Source organism: Peromyscus californicus, unplaced genomic scaffold (assembly GCF_007827085.1).
Source record: "Peromyscus californicus insignis strain IS unplaced genomic scaffold, ASM782708v3 Scaffold_6__1_contigs__length_162567912, whole genome shotgun sequence".
Classification (NCBI taxonomy): domain Eukaryota; kingdom Metazoa; phylum Chordata; class Mammalia; order Rodentia; family Cricetidae; genus Peromyscus; species Peromyscus californicus.
The window spans coordinates 52,464,289-52,480,765 of record NW_026294584.1 but is presented as its reverse complement, the minus strand read 5'-3'; the positions used below and the strand labels follow the sequence as shown (position 1 = coordinate 52,480,765).

General features: G+C 46.5%; 1 protein-coding gene across 1 annotated transcript; it reads right to left on the bottom strand.

Annotated features, from left to right (window-relative positions):
• Nucleotides 1-4,887: 4,887 nt before the first annotated feature.
• On the bottom strand, nt 4,888-11,505 carry Rab19 (RAB19, member RAS oncogene family). Its single transcript, XM_052721218.1, has 3 exons — nt 11,286-11,505; nt 7,470-7,653; nt 4,888-5,667 (listed from the first exon to the last, which is right to left on the bottom strand). Exons 1-3 carry the CDS (start codon nt 11,484-11,486, stop codon nt 5,399-5,401), a joined length of 654 nt encoding a protein of 217 aa, XP_052577178.1. The 5' UTR covers nt 11,487-11,505; the 3' UTR covers nt 4,888-5,398.
• Nucleotides 11,506-16,477: the final 4,972 nt, after the last annotated feature.

Here is a 16,477-nt window from a genome sequence, read left to right as displayed (position 1 = left end):
ATGTGTGAAAATGGCCATAATTTTATTCTACCTAGCCAGTCCAGTGCTGAGTCCATGAGGCCAAGTCCACTGGGGTTGGTTTTACAGGCAAGTCAGGAGCCTAAGAAGCTTTGGGAAAGCCTGCCCTACTCTTTATAGCAGGCAAGACTTTTGTGCAGATAATCCACAAAATCCCTCTGTTCTATACATCTGAGTTCCTTTCAAGTGTGTGCTTGAGAATTTCAACAGTAGCCCGGACTGGTTAATAAGATGTTGTCGGTATTGAGGTGGACTCTTCTTACATGTGTAACCTGTAGGGAGGACTGTTTGAATGCAGATCACTCCCCAAAGTGTATAATCCTAGAAACTGAGAATTTCAGGGTACTGTTGGGAATTGTAGAGCAAGGAAGAATTGGTGTGCTCCCACAGGGTGGCTGATGGTGTATGCTTTCTCTCGAGGTGTAAATTACTTTGTTGTTTTATGTTTTGTTTTGTTTTTTTGTGGGAGGTTGTCCATCTTTTTTGACATAAGGTCTTACTATCTAGTGCTGGCTGGCTGGCTACACAGTAAGTAAACTCATACAGTAAACTCACCATGTAGACCAGTTGGCCTGGAACTCACCGAGATCCACCTACCTCTGCCTTCAGAGTACTGGGATTGAGTGCTGCTGAGCATGGTGTGACATGCCTCTAGACCTACCATGCCAGAGGTGATCTCTAAAGTCCAGGCTGGTCTTGTCTGGTGAGTTCCAGGACAGAGAGGGATACATTGTGAGACCCTGTCTCAAACTAAATAAACAAATAGATAAAGTACCAGCGGTGCTTGTCTTTTGAAGTGGGGTTTCACTGTGTAGTCCTAGCTGGCCTTGAATTTGTGATCCTCCTGGGATTAGAAATGTGTGCCACATAGCCAGTTGGTGGTTGCAAATGCCTTTAATCCCAGCACTGGGGAGGCAGGAGGATCTCTGTGAGTTCAAGGCCAGCCTGGTCTCAAAGCAAGTTCCAGGACAGCCAGGACTACACAGAAAAAGTCTCTCTGGGTGGGTTGGGGGCATGTGTGCCACAACACTAGCTTTAGTTTTTAATAGTTTGATTGATTGATACAGGGTCTCTTATACCCCAGGCTGTCCCTCTGACTTGCTGTGTAGCTGAGGATGATCCTGTACTTCTAATTGTCCTTTTGTTTCCCAAGTGCTAGAATGATAGGTATGTACTACCACACTTGGTACTGGTGCTTGAAGCCCAGAGTTTGTGTGTATTACTTGGTCAAGTAAGCTGTTGCAGCCCCTGGGGATGCATTATGAGTGTACATACATGCCATTGTGTGTGTGTGTGTGTGTGCATGCTATTGTGTGCATTTGTTATATATATATATACATGCCATTGTGTGTGTACACATGCCAGTGTGCATGTGTGTATGTACGTGCCATTGTATGCATTTGTTTGTTGTGTATATGTGCATGCCATTGTGTGCATTTGTTTGTTGTATATATGTGCATGCCATTGTTTGCATTTGTTTGTTGCCTGGTCTACAGAGCGAGATCCAGGACAGGCACCAAAGCTACACAGAGAAACCCTGTCTCAAAAAACAAAAAAACAAAAACAAACAAACAAAAAAGACTTTTTTAGTTAGGCGTGATGGTGTACATCTGTAATTCTAGAACTTGGGAGATGGAAACAGGAGAATCAGTAGTTCAAGGTCCTTTTTGGCTACACAGTGACTTCAAGGCCAACCTAAGATACATGAGACTGTCTCAAAAAAGTGTTTATTTACTTATTTAATCCTTTATTCATTCATTAATTTGGAATGTTGATGCTTAAACCCAGGGCCGACTGTATGCTAGGCGAGCACTCTACCGCCAAGCCATGTTCTCCCATCCACCTCGCCTAGTTTGTTTGTTTGTTTGTTTATCTGGTGCTTTCAGACATAAATAGACTTCAGTTACCCGATCTGCATAGCACCACAAAAGCTGCCTGTCATTTAATGAACAAGCTACTTAGCATCACTTTTCTTTGTCTGTAAATTGGGAGAACAGTAGGTCTCAAATTGGAAGAATAGTAGGTCTCTCAAGTGACAGTTCTGAAAATGAAAAGGAAGATGAGTAGTCCTCCATAGTTCCTTCCCAGAATTCCCAGGAGAGTTGTTATAATAGAAGAAATGACAGAACTGGAAGACTACCGTGCTGGTCTTGAAGAAATGACTCAGACAGGTCCCTTAAGCGGGTTCTAAAGCAGTGGGTGAAGTATTGGTGTTCACAGACAGCCACGTTAGCGGCATGGAGAGAGGTCTCGTGAAAGACAGTGTGCTTTCTGCTGGGGAGATTCTCTAGTCTCCACTTGGAAGTATGGACCCCAAGCATCTCCTGCACGGGGACATGCTACCTGACCTCATGTCACAGCAGTTGCCTAGTGTCCCCCAGGTCGTGATCTTGTCCAGGACGCTTGGCACTAACCATCCAGCCCTGACACCTGACCTTTAGCAAACTGTTCCATTTGTCCACCGACATTGCTATAATGAAATACTTTGTAACTTACAAGAAAAGTGGTTTATTTAGCTCACAGGTTAAGAGTCCTAGTGCTGGCCCTGGGGAGAGGCCTGTTTGCTATGTAACATCATGGTGCGAGGCATCACAATGCCAGACTTTTGTTGGAGAGGGAGATCACATGGTGGGTCAGAAAGACAGAGTGAGGGAGAGGGACCAAATTTGCTCTTTTTGTCACAGCTCTCTCTAGAGAGAACTAACTTGAGGCTCATGTTAAAGGAAGGAGCCTCAGGATGTTGACACTGTTGGCAGAAAGCAGGAACTGGATCCTTTAGGGAGCATGCCCAGTACAAGGAGGTTATGTCATCTGTGGCGTGGCTGGAAGGAGATCTTGGGAGGCTAAGCCCTCCCTTGCATCTCCAGCCTCCACCACACAGCCCCCCTCCTGCTGGGAGGAACTGTGCACCACAGGCCCAAATTAAGTTCTCAGGTGCTTTCAAAGCTGATGAGTACCCAGAATCTGAGGGAATGCCCCTAGTAACTTATGTTTTAGGAAGATGTTGAGTGGGCACAAAAGACAGTTCAGCGGGTAATGGCGCTTGTCACCAAGCTGGACAATCTGAGCTCAATCTCTGGCACCCCTGAGTAGGAGGGAACTGACTCCATGGATATACCTTAATACTTGCACGTGCATGCACACGCGTGCATGCACACACACACAAGTGTAAAAACAATACATAAAAACAATTGTAATTTTCTCAGAGGAAGCTTGAGTGACAGTGTAGAATGCCTCCTGCTTAAGCAGGCCAGAGCTGGGAGAGACAGGCTCTCTGCATGGCTCCTGTCCTGTCATGGTGGACCCGTTACGAAGGTCAGCATTGAAGTTCCATCCTGTCTCGGCACGTCGGCTAAGGTCGAGTTCCCACCCCTACCTAATGTCCTTAGGAGAAACAGGACGATCATTATAAGGCTGACCTTGGGGAAGTCGGGATGAGATGGGGAAGGGCAGAGATGGCCTGAAGGACTGGCTTCCCCCACAGGATGTGAGTGCTTTGAAGAGTGCCCCCTCCATCTCCTGCAGGAGCTAGAAAGAGAGCAGGGAAAGGGGAGCCAGGCCATAGCAGGGTGAGGGGCTGGGGAGGCCCCATGTGGGCTTCCTTCTGCACTGGACTTGGAAAACTAGGAGCCTGTTGACTCCCCAGGGGTCTCACCCGACGTCTGTCAGTCACAGAGGAGCAGCTGAGTACATGCTGCCCTCTGGGGGCTCAGACTCCGGAAGCTAAGGGACCCCTTATGTGCTGGGTGTGACCCTGATAGTACCCCTTCCTTGTCTCCTTTACAGTTGAGTAGGTTTAGGGTTTGGTTTGGTTTCCAGTATTGGGGATTAAACCCAGGGCCTTGAACATGTTAGGGAAAGCACTCTATCACTCCGTATCCTCAGCCCTTTGTTTTGAGTTAGGGTCTTGATAAATTGCCCAGGCCGGCCTTGAACTTGTTCTGTAGTCAAGGTAGGCCTTGAAGTTTTTAAAGGTTTAATTATGTGTGTGTGTGTGAGGGGGATACTATGTACATGTGAGTGGCAGGTTCCTGTGAGTGCAGAGGAGGGTATCAGATCCACTGGAGCTAGAGTTAAAGGCTGCTGTGAGCTGCCCTGCACAGGTACCAGGAACCACTCAGATCCTTGGCTCAAATAGTCCCTGCTAATTACTGAGCCATTGCTTCAGCCCTGGTCTCAAACTTTTGATCCTCCTGCCTCAGTATCTTGAGTAAATGAGATAACAGGCCTGCACTACCAATCCCTACTCTATCATATAATATCATATCATATCATATAACATAATATAACATAACATAACACAACAAGACCTAGGCTGGCCTCATTCAGTAGTGTAGCCAGGATGACCTTGAACTTCTGACTCTGGTCTCTACAGGAGCTGGGATTACAGTCTTCCGCCACCATGCCTGGCCCTCCTCTATGTTTGTATCAATTTATGACTGTTTTTTCATCTATTTATTATTTGTGTCTGCAGTGCTGGGCATCGAAGCTAGGACATTATACATGCTCACCAAGTGCTCTCCCCTCTGTTTGTAGTTCTGAAAGTGGGGGCCGCTCCACCACACGATGACGGTAGCAGGTGTTCTTTAGCCACATCTTATGGAAGGCGACACAATACTGGTTTGCAAAGAATCTATAGAGCAATTTTTTTTTTCTTTTTGAGACAGGGTTTCTCTGTACGCTCCTGGCTGTCCTGGAACTCTCTCTGTAGACCAGGCTGGCCTCGAACTCATAGAGAGCCACTTACCTCTGCCTCCTGAGTGCTGGGATTAAAGGCGTGCACCACCACTGTCTGGAGACAATTTAATTTCAATGCAGCACTGACTTCTGTGTAGTAGATAATTTAATGTTTCAGGAACTCATGGTAAGCATCTCTTCCACACACACACACACACACACACCCCTCCATGGTCAAACACATAGACGGGGTGGAGCCAGTTCCATCTGCCTCCTGGTTCCTGACCATTTGGCAAGATGGCATTTCTGGCCTTGAGCCAACAGCTCTTGCTCCCCGGGAAGAAGACCGGGCTGTGACTGTCAGGAAGCAGTCTGACTTTTCATGATAGGCCTTCCCCCACCCTGTCCTGGGCTGTTTCCAGATCTAGAACGTTCCAATATCCTCTCTGCATGTTGCTGCTCTCTCCTTCCTTTCACGGCTGTCTTTGTACAACAGAGAAGCAGACTCCACTATAAAACATTTGGGGTGTTGGGAGACAGAAACCAGGACAGGGAAAGTCCATCCCAACCCTTTTCCCCCAGGGCCTGAGTCCTTATTTCCCTAGGAGTCCGTGAGGACAGTGGCGTCCCCTTTCCTCAGAGTCTGCCAGGAGGAAGGCTCTGTCTGCAATGCTACCTGGAGACGCCAGCCTCCCACACATATTCAGCAAGTACAGCGGGTGTTCTCGCTGGGGCCCTGGGCCACAAATACTGGGCTGGAATCCTGGGAGAGACCTTGCTGGATGGGCTCCCCGTACAGGTGCAGGCTGTTGCGGGCAATTAACTCCTTCGCCATGAGCACGAAGACTTCATCTATGTTCCTGGACTCCTTGGCAGATGTCTCCAAGACAGCCAGGAGGCCATACTTCTCAGCCAGTGTGCAGGCATCCTCAAACAGGACATGCCGCTTCTCCCACAGGTCCGATTTGTTTCCTGCAGATGGAAGATGTGTAAATATAACAGTAATAAAACCTGTCTTTATCAAACTCTCTCCCTCCCTCACCCTGTCCCTTCTCCGCCCGCTGTCTTTGTACTTTTTTGTTTGTTTGTTTTGTTTGGTTTGGTTTTGGTTTTTGAGGCTTTAGAGCCTGTCCTGGAACTCACTGTTTAGACCAGGCTGGCCTCGAACTCACAGAGATCCACCCACCTCTGCCTCCTGAGTGCTGGGATTAAAGGTATACGCCACCAGCTGGCCTGTCTTTGTACTTTTGAAATTTTTTAAAAATTACATTTATAGGCACAAAAAGCTACACAGAGAAACCCTGTCTGGAAAAAAAATTACATTTATAGCCAGGTGGTGGTGGTGCGTGCCTTTAATCCCAGCACTCAGGAGGTAGAGGCAGGATAATTTTTGAGTTCCAGGCCAGCCTGGTCTATAGAGTGAGTTCCAGGTTGGCCAGGGCTACACAGAGAAACCTTGTCTCAAAAAAACTGGGAAAAAAAAAAAAGAAGAAGAAAAAGACAAAAAGATTACATTTATTTGCTGTGTTGGGAGTGTGGCGCACTCATATACCACAGCGTATGTGGAGGTCAGAGGACAGCTTTCAAGAGTTATTTCTCTTGGGGATTGAACCCAAGTCTTAAGGTTTGGTGGCAAGTGCCTTTATCACTCAGCCATCTTGCTCACCCCCTCTGTGTTCTTTGAGACAGGTTCTCATGTAGTCCAGGCTAGCCTGAACCTGGTTACATAGTCACAGCCCATAGGTGGTGGCCCAGGCCTTGCTGATGCTCTCATAGAACACCAAACGTACCAGAAGCTGACGACTTCTCAATTCTGAAATAGTTGTCCCTCACTGCCATGGCCAGCCCTTTGATTGACACCTTAAGAGAAATTCCACATGCCTAAGAACCTTAGAAGGCAGACATCAGCATAACCTACCACAAGAAGTTGCCTCCCAAACTTTTTTTTTTCTTGAGATAAGATCTCAGTGAACTTTGACCTCACTGATTCAGATAGACTGGCTGGCCAATGAACTTGATGGATCTCCCTGTTTCTAGATCCATGTGTGCTGCAGCACCTGACTTTGACCTGGGAGCTGAGGATCTGAACTCATGTTTTTACGGCAAGCGCGTCATTAACTGAACCACCTCCCCAGGCCCCCCCTGAACTCTCCAGTTACCTGCCTCATCATCCAGAGACCTAGGGTCACATGACCAATTTCCAGTGAATCTTTTAGTTGGTTTTTAAAGGTTTCACTTAGGAGTTGGCACACCCATAAGTAGTCATTCATTGGCCGGTCACATTCATCTGAGTGGCTCCCGAGACAGGGTTTCTTTGTGTAACAGCCCTGGCTGTCCTGGGGCACTGTGTAGACCAGGCTGGTCTCGAACTCACTGAGATCCGCCTGCCTCTGCCTCCTGAGTGCTGGGATTAAAGGTGTGCGCCACCACCGCCCAGCCTGTACTCAGTCCAATCTCTATTTAGTTTACTTTATGCTTTGTTGTGCACGTGGGATTGAGTTAGTTATCACCAGGAAAGTTTTTACCAAATTGTGCTGTGCTTAAATATGCCTAAAACAAACTACTTGGGGTCAGACTTCTGAAGTCTGAACCAACACCAGCTACTTAGTCCTGTCGAACTCAACTGCCTTTTGCCTCCCAGGGATCATTATTCTGCTGGCTACAGTGGCCACACTCCCAACCTTTTAGGATTTCATAGTCCACTACTGAGGAAAGCAAGTTGAGCATGGGCAGAGGCCGGTCAAGAAATGCTAACTGCTGGGAAAATGCCCTACCGATCAGCATGATGACCAGGTTAGCTGCTCCATATTTCTCTATCTCATGAATCCAGTGAGGGACAGACTCGAATGTGGACCGCCGCGTGAGGTCATAGGCGATGATAGCTGCATGGGCACTTCGGTAGTAGCTTTGGGTGATGGTACGGAAGCGCTCCTGGCCCGCAGTGTCCCACACCTGCATCTGCGGGACCGAAGAGATGACAGGAGCTAGAGCAACACGGACATCCCTTCATCTAAGTCATCTTACAAATCTACAAATCGTTTCCTGTGGGCTGGCAAGATGGCTCAGTGGGTAAAGGTGCTGCTGCCAAGCCTGATGACCTGAGTTCAATCCCTGGGACCCATATGATGGCGGGAAAGAGCCAGCTCTGGCAGGTTTGCCTCCAGCTGTCACACACACACAGTGGCAGGCATGCCCACACAGGCACACACAGCAAATAAATATACTTTTTAAAAGAACAAAGCCGGGTGGTGGTGGTGCACACCTTTAATCCCAGCATTTAGGGAGCAGAGGCAGGTGGATCTCCGTGAGTTAGAGGCGTGTGCCTGGTGTCTACAGAGGTCAGAAGAGGTCATCAGATACCCCTGAACTAGAGGTTATAAAGTGGAATGGATTGTTTTTTGTTTTTGTTTTTTTGAGACGGTTTCTCTGTGTAGCCTGGATGTCCTGAAACACACAGAGGTACACCTGCCTCTACCTCCCCGAGTGCTGGAATTAAAGGCGCAAGCCACCTCAAGGCTGGAATGCATTGTTATGAACTACTATGTGGGTGTTGGGAATCAAACCTGGGTCCTTTTTGAGAGCAGCACGTGCTGTTAACCACTGAGTGATCTCTCTATCCCTGTGTATAAACTTTGTTTTTGTTTTTAAGATAAAGTCTCACATGGCCCAGTGGCCTTGAGCTCAGTATGTAGCTGAGGTTGGCCTGAAACTCTTGATCTGCCTGCTTCCACCTCCCAAGTGCTGAGATCATAGGCATGAGTCTCTATGACTGGCACTGCTCACTGGCATGTGCTCATGCTGTTTATGTAAAAACTGATCTTTTAGCCTGGCCTGGTAATCACAGCTACTCATAAGGCCCAGGCAAGAGGATTTTGCTTAACATGTACAACGTCCTGGTCACAATTCCGAGTATCAGAAAAAAATATATGTCTGAGGCTCAGGGGCCATACACATGCCATGGTGCATGTGTGGAGGTCAGAAGACAGTCTCGGGTCGTCAGGCTTGGTGGCAAGGGCCTTTACCTGCTGAGCCTCGCCAGCCCCTGTCCCCTTTTATCCGTTAGAGAAAAATTGCTAACATGTCACCGAACAGGAGAGAATAGAAAAATGAGTCTTTAATCACTGCGATTCAATAATTATCAAGATTTCCTCCTTCAGGATCCCCCTGTGTTGCTCTTTGATAGTCATTCTCTTCAGCTGGCCGTACATCAGCACACAGACACGGTGTTCTTGTTAACAGCTGGACTTACATCAGCACACAGACACGGTATTCTTGTTTGCAGCTGGACTTACATCAGCATACAGACACGGTATTCTTTTTTTTTGTTTGTTTGTTTTTTTTGAGACAGGGTTTCTTTGTGTAGCTTTGCACCTTTCCTGGAACTCGCTTTGGAGACCAGGCTGGCCTCGAACTCACAGAGATCCTCCTGCCTCTGCCTCCCGAGTGCTAGGATTAAAGGCGTGCGCCACCACCGCCCAGCGAACAAGGTATTCTTGTTTGCAGCTGGCTGTACATCAGCACATAGATACAGTAGATATTTTCTTTTTAGTTTTTTTTGAGACAGGGTCTCATGAGGTAACCCTGGATGGCCTGGAACTCATGAAGCAGGCAAAGGTGCTGGCTGTAAGTTTGTGGTCATCCTCCTGCCTCTACATTTTGAATTCTGGACTTACCACTACTCCAGGTTACAAATAAACACTCATTTACATAATCACAGTACCAACAACTCCCTGCAGTCATCTAATTATCTACACCATATTCAAACTTTCCCAATGATCTCAATATCTTCTTAGTATTTATTTATTTATTTTGAGGCAATGTCTATGTAGCCCAGGCCAGGTGCATACTTGTGATCTCCCTGACTCAGTCCTTTCAGTGCCAGGATTACAGGGATGTGACAGTATGTCCCACTACTTACAGTTCTTTGAGAGTAACAGTGGGGGTCTACATATAAATCTATACCTGAGTTCTTTTTCATTACATTTTATTTATGGTGTGTGTGTGTGTGTGTGTGTGTGTGTGTGTGTGTGTGTGTGTGTGTGTTTGCACGCGCAAATGCACGCGCATGCACCATGATACACAAGTATGTGTGGGTGCCTGCAAGCATCACAGTCAGCCGGGAAATGATCCAGGTAAGGGAGGTACAAATGAAGCTCGGTTCAGCCTGACTTAGTTAGCCAGTGCTGGGCCAAACTTCCGGAGTCTGACACCAGGCTGTTTATTTTAGCCGTTATTTAAGCACAGCACAATTTTGGAAGAATGTTTTCTGTGGACAATTAACTCAGTCCTTTGTGTACAACAAAGCTTAAGACATGTTTACATGAGGCTTTTTATGAAGTACAAATGGCTTCTTCCATAAAGATGGGCTCTGTTGACTTACAAACAGTGCTCAAGATTTAGGGTCTAAGAAGAATGACTGAGGTAAACATAACGCCTGTGGGAGTCAGGATTGGCCTGGCCTAAGATAACAGAGAACTTGCCAGGCAGTGGTGGAGCACACCTTTAACCCCACCTCTTGGGAGGCAGAGACAGGCGAATCTCTGAGCTCAAGGCCAGCCTGGTCTACAGAGAGTTCCAGGACAGCAAAGGCTACAAAGAGGAACGCTGTCTTGTGGGAAAAAAAAAATTCACTTAGGCTGTTTAATCAAGTACAAGTAGCATCTCTCATAAAGGATGGGTTTAATAGACTTAGAAGCAATGCTCAAGATTTAGGGGGAAAGTCTGGGATAAACAAAATATAAATTCTGGGGTATCTGGGTGATGCCTGACTCTACAGATAGCAAAAGATCACCAGTTTGCAAACTACATTTTTTTCCCAGGAGGAAGAGAGGGAACATCTCTTTCCCTGAAGAGATAAGACTGAGCCTGACTTTTCCTAGATTCTCCGGTGCTTATCTGTGTAGGCAAGGACCTCTTGCCCTCTACACGTGTGTAGGTCAGGGCAGAGTCCTTCCTACTAAGGCCCAGGGAAGGGAATCGGGTGATGAGACTTGGTGGCAAGCTATCATGCTGGGTCTGACTTTGTTCTTACAAAATTTGTGAAGTAAGTTTTTTCTGGTCTGTGGCCACTTTTTATATTTGGTCACTGGTCTTTTGTCTGTTTATTTTTGAGACAGGGTCTCACTATATAGCTCTGGCTAGCCTTGAACTCACAAAGATCCAATTGCTTCTGCCTTCCATATTTGAGGATTAAAAGCATGCACTACCTCATTTAACTCTCTATTTTTGAGGGTCCTTACTATGTAGTAGCTCAGCCTGGTTTGGCACTCAATATGTGACCCAGGTGGCCTCAATCTTCTTGCCTTAATCTTATGCTGGGATTATAAATATGTACCATCACACAGTTGCTGGTGTTTTTCTTAGACATTTATGAAAATTCCTTTCATATCAAAGAAGCTAGTCTTTCTTCATATTGCAAATATTTCCAGTCTGTCATTTCTCTTTTGACTGTTTATCATATTTTTGGTTTGTAGAAATTATGACCTTTAGGTAGGTGTAGCAATACCTCTTTTATGGCTTCCGTGTTTATACCTTACTTAAAACGGGGGCTCTGACTCAAACAATGGAGCTACCCCTAATACTCCTCTGACCTTCACTTTCTTGCCGTCTATCTCGAGGGAGCGCACCGTGAAGTCCACCCCAATGGTATTCTGCTGGGACTCGATGTAGACTCCAGATTTGAAATGCTGCACCACACACGTCTTCCCCACATTGGAATCTCCGATGAGGATGACCTTGAACAAATAGTCCACGTTCTCATCTGCTGCTCTGGCTGAGCTGGAGAACTGCATGGCTCTGGCTTCCTAGAACAGACCTAGGGAGGAAAGGTGGCGTTCAGTTTTCTCTGGTGAGCGCCTACCAGGCTCCTGCACTGGGCTCCGGTAGAAGACAAGCTGGGGTAGTGAAGGATGCCAATGACTGTTGAGGCGTAGAGAGTTGCCCCATAAGCCCCCACCCCAGGTGTATGTGGACACAGCTTCAGAAAAGCCCTCACACAGATAAGGCCATTCTTTGATGGGAACAGAGTGTAGTCAACTTTGCCGAATCAGAGACCCGAGGAAATCCCATTCCTGAAGATGAGGTGCCCAAAGAGCAGAATGGTGAAGGTAATGCCTACCTGGCATGAGTAACTCCCTGGCCTTCAGTCAGGTGGAAAACATGCCCCCAGCCACTAGAAGCCTAGCTGCCCAGTCAACTCATGACAACTGACAAAATTGGACTGGGAAGCCATCTTAAGGAAGAGTACACAAGTGTGCTGTGCCTGAAGAGGCCAGAGGTCTTGGGTGCCCTGGCACTGGAGTGACAGGCAGTTGTGAGCTTGAAGTAGATGTTGGGAATTGAACTTAGTGCTTTTCACCTTGGGGCCATCTTGCCAGCACTCACGTAGCCTTTTTATTCTGGGTAGCGTTCCATTTTTCTCAAACAGAAAATTAGAATTTTGAGGATATTTTTAAAAACTTTAGTTAGAAAGATATGGCAGGGCCAGGTGTGGTGGCACACAACTTTAATCCCAGCACTCAGGAAGCAGAGGTAGGTGGATCTCTATGAGTTCAAGGCCAGCCTGGTCTACATAGCAAGCTTTAGGATAGCTGCATAGTGAAACTTGGTGGATGGGTGGGTTGGGGAGAGAGCTCCATGGGAAATTCTAGCATGGAAAAGAAAATAGTTTAGAGGGTTTTGTTTGTTTGTTTGTTTGTTTTGTTTTGTTTCGCTTTTTTGAGACGGGGTTTCTCTGTGTAGCTTTGGAACCTGTCCTGGAACTCACTCTGTAGACCAGGCTGGCCTCAAATTCACAGAGATCCACCTGCCTCTGCCTCCCAAGTGCCGGTACTACTGCCTGGCAGCTTAAAGGTTTCTAATGTTGGTACTTGCCAAACTTAGTGATTATCAGAATTAGCTGGAGGAGATAATTAAAAATATATATTCTTAGAACCTACCTCAGATCAATACATCTATCTATCTATCTATCTATCTATCTATCTATCTATCTATCTATCTATAGTAATTTATGGGGCTGAAGAGATGACTCAGTAGTAGTTAAGAGCATTGGTTGCTCTTTCAGAGGACCCAGGTTTGGTTCCTAGCACCCACATGATGCCTCACAACATCTGAAACTCCAGTTTCAGGGGTCCAATGCTGTCTTCTGGCCTCTATGGGCACTGCATGCATGCAGAGCATGGACATATATACAAACGAATCATCCATACACATAATATAAAAATAAATACATTAAAAATTTTATATTTTGGCCGGGCGGTGGTGGCGCACGCCTTTAATCCCAGCACTCGGGAGGCAGAGCCAGGCGGATCTCTGTGAGTTCGAGGCCAGCCTGGTCTACAGAGTGAGATCCAGGAAAGGCGCAAAGCTACACAGAGAAACCCTGTCTCGAAAAACAAAAACAAAAACAAAAACAAAAAAAAAAATTTATATTTTATGAGTGTTTACATAAAAAAAGTCAGTGCCATGTGCTTGTAGCCCTGTCTCTGGGGAGGTGGATACAAAGGATCCCTGGGGCTCACTGGTCAGCCAGCCTCGTGCACTCTGAACTTCAGGCAAATGATAAGTCCTGTTTCCAAAATCAAAGTGGATGGGACTAAGGACGATACATGAGGTTGACCTCCGGCTGCCACATGATATGTACACATACGAACACACACAGATAAAAATTAAAACAGAGGCACATGTCCCCAGGTGAATCTGATGAGGTTTGAGAACCATCAGCCAATAAGTACATCAATCACCTGCATCTACATTCCCACTTTCAGCAGCTCTGTTCGGTACTCACCTGTGCTTAAATATCTTCAGTCTCAAGGAGCTCGATTTCTCCTGAAAACAACTGTGCACTGGGGCAGCTCTACATTCCAGGAGCTGAGGCCTGTCTCGGATTCCTATTTGCCATTCTCAGAGCTCCCCTTGCTCTGTAACAACATGTTTAATTCCTAGTCCACATGATAGCTCAGCAGATATTTCAAGCAGCAAGCATATTCCAGAAAGGGCAGGTACTTCGGCACTTAAACCATCACTCACACATTTTGTTAGGTCTCCTTACCAAATATCTCATGAGACCAAAATCCCCAATATACTTTGGTGATTGAATTTGAGGTTCAGTAAACTGTTCCTGTCATAAGACACCCTCACTTCTCATTCTTTGGTTTTCTGATGCCATAGAAAAGCCCATGCCAAGCCAGGCAGTGGTGGTGCACACCTTTAATCCCAGCACTGGGAGGCAGAGCCAGGTGGATCTCTGAGATTTCGAGGTCAGTCTGGTCTACAGAGCGAGTTCCGGGACAGGCACCAAAACCACACAGAGAAACCCTGTCTCAAAAAACCAAAAAAAAGGGCAGGTGGATCTCTGTGAGTTCGAAGCCAGCCTGGTCTACAGAGCGAGCTCCAGGAAAGGCGCAAAGCTACACAGAGAAACCCTGTCTTGAAAAACCAAAAAGAAAAAAAAAAAAAGAAAAGAAAAGAAAAGCCCATGCCTATATTGACAGACAAATAAAAATGCATATAAATGCTCCCATCTATTTTGGCAGACAAATAAAAATGCACACAAATATCTAGCCTATACTTTGGTAGAAACCAAAGACTTTAAAGAGGCCAGTGACGGTTTGGGCCCTCTGGGTGCCCCTGAGATCACACATGGAGAGATGATCCCGCAGAGATACAATCAAACCACTATTTTACTCTTCTGCGTCTTTTCAACTAAAGAAAGCCATTCTACTTCCGGCATCTTACCATGGTAACTGGAGCTGAAACCTTGTTTCCAAGTCTCCATTCTCTTCTTTCCCCTCAAAGGGCCCTGGCTTTCACAAAAGCCCCCCTTCAAGTTAAAATACAAGCCCTGCAAGGAGAAACCGGCAGAGTCCTCCCAGACAACACCGTTCCACATCCCCGCAGCCTCCACCTGCTGGGTCCACCTGTTGCTTACCTGTCCCCGCTCTCACCTTGCTGGCTAGCGAGCAGGTAGTGTTTGCTTTTTCTCCTGGTTTCCTTCGCAGCCCTCGGTGCCCTTCTTCCTCCTGCCTTGCTGCAAGGTGGGAACTGTAGTTCCGGTCCCTGGCGTCGGGTTTGGTGGCCCGAGAAAGCGAAAGGGAAAGAAGGGCAATCCCTCCCACCTGCAAGGAGCCTGAAGCCCTAGGTGAGGTGCCGGCTAGTGCCGGGTCTAGCGTACACAGCTGGTTTACGTGCCAGAATTGGTCCGATCAGGAGAAAGCCCAGAGAGGAACTACCTTTCGCTCAACTGACACCTGTTAAGCTGCCCTGTTCCGTTTTCCGCTCTGCATCCTTCATCCTACATCCTGCCTGATACGCTTGCTTGTTTTTTTTTTTTGGTTGGGTATTAACTGAGATGACATCGACTTAAAGAAGGACATTGATCTGGGTCTTGAGTGACTTGTTTTGAGAAGTCACTGGAAGAAAGGAGGTGCTCAAGTAGCTTAAAAAAGTAAATCAAGGGCCCATAAGATGTCTCAGTGGGTAAAGGTGCCTGCTGCCAAGCTTGAAGGCCGGAGCTCAATCCCCAGGACCCAACTAAGTTGTTCTCTGACTACACGTACATGCACAAACACATGCACACAGGAAAAATAAATAAATGTAAAAAAAAAAATCTCCAAACCAAACAAACGAAAAGCCCCTGAATTAAAAGAACATAGAGCAGTTGGGGATTTAGATTCATGATAGAATACTTGCCTAAAACAATAAATAAAATAAAGATGCCTTCCTGCATACAGGGGTGTGTGTGTGTGTGTGTGTGTGTGTGTGTGTCTCAAAAGGTCTACCACACGGCAGAGACTAATTTTTTTTTAAAGATTTATTTATTTATTAGGTATACAGCATGTGTGCCTGCAGGCCAGAAGAGGGCACCAGATCTCATTACAGATGGTTGTGAGCCACCATGTGGTTGCTGGGAATTGAACTCAGGACCTCTGGAAGAGCAGTCAGTGCTCTTAACCTCTGAGCCATCTCTCCAGCCCCTGAGACTAATTTTTAAGAGTGAGAAAACTTAGAATTGATTAGTCCTCGATGCTGTCAATAGGAGCAAAGATCTGAGATGATTTTTTCCCCTATTTCCACCCAAAGAGTCTATCAGTTCTAGACTGCATCAGTTAAGCACTTCTCAGAGCCTATTGTAAGAACTAAATCTTCAAGCTGGAGAGATGGATCAGTGGATAAGAACTTGCTGCTCTTCCCGACGACTTGAGTTCAGTCCCCAGCATTCATGTCATGGAGCCCTGACACATGAGACGATTGTCCCCTGTTTAAGAGCACTGTGTCTCTGATGCCTTCAAATAACCTCTAAGTTGAGACTCATCTTACCCCAAATTGCACCCACACAAGGACTTTCAGGAGTATCTCTTTGAAGCAAGGTCACTCAAAGCTGGGACACTGTCGAAGGCTGCTGCTGCTGCCTCTGGTTTTGAGAGTCACTCTAACATGTGTGACTTGGAAACTGGATATAGGTCAAGATCTGCCACAAATGCGTGGGCTGGGGCAGGAAACAAGGCCCTGCAAAGTCGCTGTCATTGAGGAGAGCTGCAAATGTTTCTTTCTTGCTTTTGGTAATGATTATTGTTAAAAACAAAGTCAGTTGACTCAGACCCAGCCCACATTGCACACTGGGAGAGCACCTGGAGGTGGAAATGGAGTGTTAAAATAGCCTGCTGGATGCCTTTCCACCTCATTTTGATTTTTTTAATTAATTAATTTAAATTTTTTATTTATGTGAATGAGTTGTGTGTGCGTGTGTGTGTGTGTGTGTGTGTGTGTGTGTGTGTGTGTGTGT